Source organism: Physella acuta, unplaced genomic scaffold, assembly GCF_028476545.2.
Source record: "Physella acuta isolate Inbredline_101_S28 unplaced genomic scaffold, ASM2847654v3 ptg001055l, whole genome shotgun sequence".
NCBI classification, from domain to species: Eukaryota; Metazoa; Mollusca; class Gastropoda; family Physidae; genus Physella; species Physella acuta.
This window is the reverse complement of record NW_026732572.1, coordinates 298,207-304,078: the sequence shown is the minus strand read 5'-3', so window position 1 is coordinate 304,078 and position 5,872 is coordinate 298,207. Positions and strand designations below refer to the sequence as shown.

The window sequence follows — 5,872 nt, the reverse complement described above, 5'->3', positions numbered from 1 at the left end:
CGACGTGGTCTAGAGATAGAGCGCTAGCCTGCTAACCCTAAAATCGAATCCCGGTTCCAGTCAGTAGAACGTCCCTGAGTCCACCCAGCTCTGGTGGGTACCTAACCAACGTTAGGAAAGTAAAGGCGTCTGGGCATAGTGCTGACCACACTTTCGCTTCATATTATGCCGAGGTCACAGAAACTACTTCCCCTGCCCAATGGAAGTTACCCCTGGGTCCCCTTCAATACGCTTCTGAGTTTGGAGCAAAAAAAAGGCATAGTAGATTTCAATAGAAGAAGTTATGCGTTTGTCAGAGTTTGCACCTGTTTTCGTTGCATCTGTTTGTGGAGCTGAACGGCGGAGGTGCCAGAAGCGTCTAAACTTTTCCATGATATAATATGGACCATTCAAGGGTGGATCAAGCTTGAGCGGGGCCTCTGGCTGAAATTAAACTTTTTGGGGGCCTATATATATATATGTTTGTGTGCGCCACTGTGTGCGCGCGTGTTAGTTTTAAGGGTTATGTCATTATTTGTCAAACGTCCATGCCGGGTATATGCTACTTAATAAACACGGTCTACAGTTATTACACAGGCCAGTGTATGGCCTTGCCGTGACGGCTACTTGTAAACAGAAAAAGGAACTTTAAATAGACTACATTAAATGTTTTAAGTTAATTAAAGAAAAATGTGAACTTTCTAAGATATACAAATTAAGCACATAATACAGCTAATGGTATACAATTTAAATTTTATACTAACATTTATTATACTATTAAAAAATATAGGAATAGACTAGCTACTGTGTATCAAAATTTATTTCTTTAAATCATTATTGTGAAAATTTGAAAAATACTTTTATTACTGTTGAATTTTCTTTATATTTTAACAATATTTAGAAATATAGTTATAACTTATTTCCCTTGGCCATTCTGAATTCATAAAGGGGAAGTAGCTACAACAAATTAATGTTAAAACAAATTGTTTTAGAGTAAAAAGAACGAAAAAAAATATACTGACTACTTCTATTTACAATAAAACAAATTGCATCAACATGTACGTTTCCAAAAAGTCTGTAATAAAATTAAAATGTTTAATAATGACAATTTTGAAATATCAACGCGAAACAAAATATATACATTCTTCTATAAACACGTTTTTTGTTAGGTGGGGGGAGGGGGCATTGGTATGTGATTACGTGTATTTTAATCCACAAAAAAAAAAAAATAAACGAATGAAGTGTATTAGCCATAAATAAAACATAAACAAGGGGCAAGTATCCCGCTTAGTTCGTCAAAAAATTATCGTTTGTTTCCCTTTGTGTTAAATAGCATCTAGATTTGTTATTAACTAAACCGGAGTCTGGAAAAATATTTTTCTTTATAAATCTAGGATCAGTATTCATAATACAGTGGTTCCCAACCTTTTTCGAGTGGCGACCCCCTTTCATAAAACACAAGTGACCCGCGACCCCCATATAATTTACAAGTCAAAATTAGTAAAGAAAATAATAAGCACTAAATTAATATTTTCTAGTAGACTTTCAATATGAATTATTCTTGCTAACTGTTTTAATATGTTGAGCAAAATTACATGCTATTAACAAGCATTAACAATTAAATTTTGCAAATTTAAGAATTCATCTTGTTATTTATCGGCAATGCTGGTAACATCAAGGAAAGCAGAGAATGGGTGACAATGCAGATTCTTCTTCTTTCAGCTCGGGGAAAATAACCCTGCAGTTCGTTGTCAAGAGATTCAAGATGCACAGAATCCTTTAAAATGTTTATCTATCACACCACGCTGCAGAGTTTCTCAAACATGGCAGTATTTCAAATATTTATTTTTCCTCGCCAATTTTGCAGCTTTGATAAAAATGCCAAGAGATTAGCATGAAAAGAGATAATATTCGTTCCTTTACCAGGTTAAGCTTATGACAGGGTTCCCGCGGCCTCCTGAAATTCCAGGATGTCCTGGAATTCTCCTGGAATTTGAAAAAAAACCCAAAAGTCCTGGAATTCTCCTGGAAATTCAAAATTTCAGAAAATTTCTCCTGAAATTTTGAAAAATCTCCTGGAATTTTCGCGCGTAACAAATTTTTCGTGAATTTGCGTGCATTTTCGGTATTTTGTTTACGCCGCCGCTTAGAGTTTCCGTTTCCGTTTTTTTAATTCTGCGCACATCGGATGTTGGTTTAAAACTAGATTTAGCCTTGGTCTATATATACTATATAAGGGTCCGTCTGGCGGGATCTTCGATTATTCAAGTGTCAGCTCTTGAGTTTGATTCTTCGGATGTTCATTCATAGATCTATTTCATTTTTACTGCGTCACTGTGAGAAATTTCTCGATTTCAGTTGTGAACTATTGTGTTTTCATTTCAATTTAACATTTCATTATGCCGAAATATACCACTTCGTTCAAACCTGCATGGTTAGAGAACGATTTGTATAAATCATTTAAAATCATGGCTACAACAAACCTCAGCAACAAAGGCATATTGTCGGTTATGTGCCAAATCGATAGACGTTTGTAATATGGGAGAGGCAGCAATCAAATCGCATATGAAATCAAGCAAGCATGTACAGCTTGATAATAAGTCTTCTGATTGCATGACTGTTGCCTCTCTGTTCAAGAAAGCTGTTGTGCCTACTGTAACCCCTTCACCATCGGCAGCCGCAGCATCCCAGCTTGAAGTTACAGCTGTAGCTGAAAAGTCATCATTACCCTGTCCTGGTCCATCAACTTCGAAGTTGCCACAGGCTCAAACCACAATGAAAACTCATGTCACCAGTGAGCAAACATTGTCTGCTGAGATTTTATGGGCCTTAAAAGCAGTATGTTCGCATTATTCATTTAACAGCTGTGCAGACATTTCTAGCCATTTTTATCGAATGTTTCCGGATAGTGAAATTGCTAAGAAGCTTTCCTGTGGGCCGGATAAAATGGCATACATGGTGTCTTTTGGACTTGGGCCATATTTTCATGAGTTGCTGAAGGCCAAACTTAAAAGTTTAGATGATGGTTTCATCCTTTTGTTTGACGAGGCCCTCAATCGGGAGCTCAGCAAGAAACAGATGGACATACACGTTAGACATTGGGATGATGACAAGGTAAATAACTATTTTTAATTATTTTTTTTATATCAATAGTTATACATAACATTGCAATGCAATTTAAAAATATAGATCTAATTTTAAAAATTGCATAACAAAATAGTGTATTTAACATTTTAGGTCATTACAAGGTATTATGGGTCTGCCTTCCTGGGACATGCAACAGCTCAAGATATGTTTCAAAAAATAACAAGTCTTTTTGACTTTGACCAGAGCAAAGTTGTTCAAATCTCCATGGTTGGACCCAATGTCAACTGGGCTTTACTGAAACTGCTCTCGGCTGAGTTAAAACATGTTTCTGCAAGAGGTTTTATCGACATTGGTAGTTGTGGTCTGCACACCATACACAATGCCTTTCGTTCTGGGCTTGTGGCATCTAAATGGGAGTTAAGTCACTTCTTCTCCTCTCTCTCATGGTTGTTTAAAGATACTCCAGCACGCCGTGAAGACTACACGAGACTCACTGGTAGCAGCGATTTCCCCCTGGATCATTGCCCACATCGCTGGGTGGAGAATGTTATGGTAGCAGAGAGGGCATTAAAAGTTTGGCCACACGTCAAGCAATTTATAAAATCCCTTTTGGCAGAAAAAAAAAGCACCAAACACCAAGTCTTTTGAATTTTTGCAGAATTGTTTGAATGACCATTTTTTAACTGCAAGGATTGAGTGTTTTGTTTCAATTGCCAAGACTTTGCAGCCATTCCTTAAAAAATTTCAAAGCGATGCCCCCATGCTGCCATTCATGGCACATGAGCTTTTTAACCTTTTGCGATCCCTGCTTCAGAGGTTTGTTGCACCAGAAGTTTTCAAGAAAGAATGCTCATCAGTTGCAACACTGCTGTGTTTAGACATGTCAACAACAAAAAATCTTTTACCACCGTCTGATGTTGACATTGGTTTCAAATCCAAAGCTGCAGTCAAAGAAATTAAAACTAAAGTGAGCCAAAGGGATATTTTCCAATTCCAGATGGAAAGCAGGGATTTTTTAAAAGCAGTTGTGACAAAGATTATAGACAAAACACCCATTAAGAACAAGATTGTTCAGAATTTGGATTGGCTGCAACCCAAATGTATTGTTAATGATTGTCAAGCTTGTGTCAAGCAGTTAGAAAATGTAATGTCCTGCTTGGTTTCAATTGGTAGGATCAACCCAGACCACTGCGACAATATTAAGATGCAGTTCCTGCAGTGGCAGTGCAGCATTAGTGCTTCCTATTCTAGCATATTTTCCTCCTTTTGCTGCAGCACCGATCGCCTTGACACCTTTTTTTTCCCAATATATGGGACACAACGAAGATTATTCTTTGCTCTGGTCATTAGCATGCACACTACTGATGCTGTCACATGGCCAGGCCACAGTGGAGCGAGGCTTCAGCGTGAATAAGGAAGTCATGCTGGTGAACATGCATGAAAAAACTGTGGTGGCCAAGAGACTGATTTGTGACCATGTTGCCAGTGTAGGGGGATTGTCAAATGTCAGCATCAGTAGTGGGCTGCTCATTGCAGCTGCAGGTGCCAGGACGAAATATCGTTTGTTTTTGGAAGAAAAGGCAGAGCTGGAGAAACAGAAGTCTAATAAACAAAAGAGGGATGACAGCCAACAGGAGCTGGATGGGTTGAAGACGAAAAAAGCCAGGTTGGAGAAAGACATTAGCAGCCTGACTGAATCTGCTGATAAATTGGCTGAAAAGGCTGAAAATACAAACAGCCACAAGTTTCTTATTGAGTCTAACGCCATGCGTCGGGCTGCCAAAAGCAAGAATGAGCAACTGGCAGCTATTACTTTAGAAATACAATCTAAAGTGATAGAAATTGGCAGCTTGTAATGTGCAAACATTCAGTCTGTATATATGTAAATAACTCTATAAATAAATGTATATAAATCAGTGCATAAAAGCTCTCAAGTATTTCCTGTCTTAATTTGGTGAGTACGCTGAATATTTTTAGTTTGTAATAAATTATTATTATTTTATAAAAAAAAATTTACATAGTTTTATACATTATTATATGTCCTGGAATTTTTTGATTCCTCCTGGAAAACTCCTGGAATTCTCCTGGAATTTGAAATTGACTTTGGTGTAGGAACCCTGTTATGATGATGTTCGAATATATCTGCTAGGTATGATACTCTCTCCAACCACAGCATGTCGCTAAAGTATATCAAAAGGTCTTGTTTCCTTGCACTTCCAAGAACATCTTGATTTCATCTTTCAATTCAAAAACACGATTGACATTTCCTATTGACAGCCAGCGTACTGAAACATGACGCACCATAAGTACAAGCCCCACATCCGCTTTCCCATTTTAATCCTCCAGTTTAAAAAAACGTATTTATTTTCTCCATGATATCTTCACAAAACACTTATTTGCTAACATCTGAATGAATATATTTCACAAAGACAAGCAACTGCAAACACGAACTCACGTCTGTCGATTCGTCAACTTGAAAATCAAGCAATGGTGAAAGTTTGATTTCATTCTAAATTTGTCTTTTAACATAAGCCGCTGCATAGTATTATTAGAGAGAGATATTTGTTGCATCTATACTGCACTGGAATCCCCAAGAATTAATTTTACCATCTTCAGCATACATGGTTTGATGAGATTTTCTCCTTTGTGTGAGAGGTTTTTTGCTTGGCAATTTCTAATACTACTTCATATGATGCTTGAACTAATGCTGTGATTTCTTGGTGAAAACGTTCTGTTCGATCAAGTCTCGGACGTTTGCAACAAACTTCATGCCGACGAAAGAACTACACTTCTTTTTTTGGTGTGT

General features: G+C 37.4%; 1 protein-coding gene across 1 annotated transcript; it reads left to right on the top strand.

Moving 5' to 3' along the window:
- Nucleotides 1-2,517: 2,517 nt before the first annotated feature.
- Nucleotides 2,518-4,215, top strand: LOC131955101 (uncharacterized). The gene is made up of 2 exons (XM_059319075.1): nt 2,518-3,093; nt 3,217-4,215. Exons 1-2 carry the CDS (start codon nt 2,518-2,520, stop codon nt 3,712-3,714), a joined length of 1,074 nt encoding a protein of 357 aa, XP_059175058.1. The 3' UTR covers nt 3,715-4,215.
- The last annotated feature ends 1,657 nt before the right edge of the window (nt 4,216-5,872 follow it).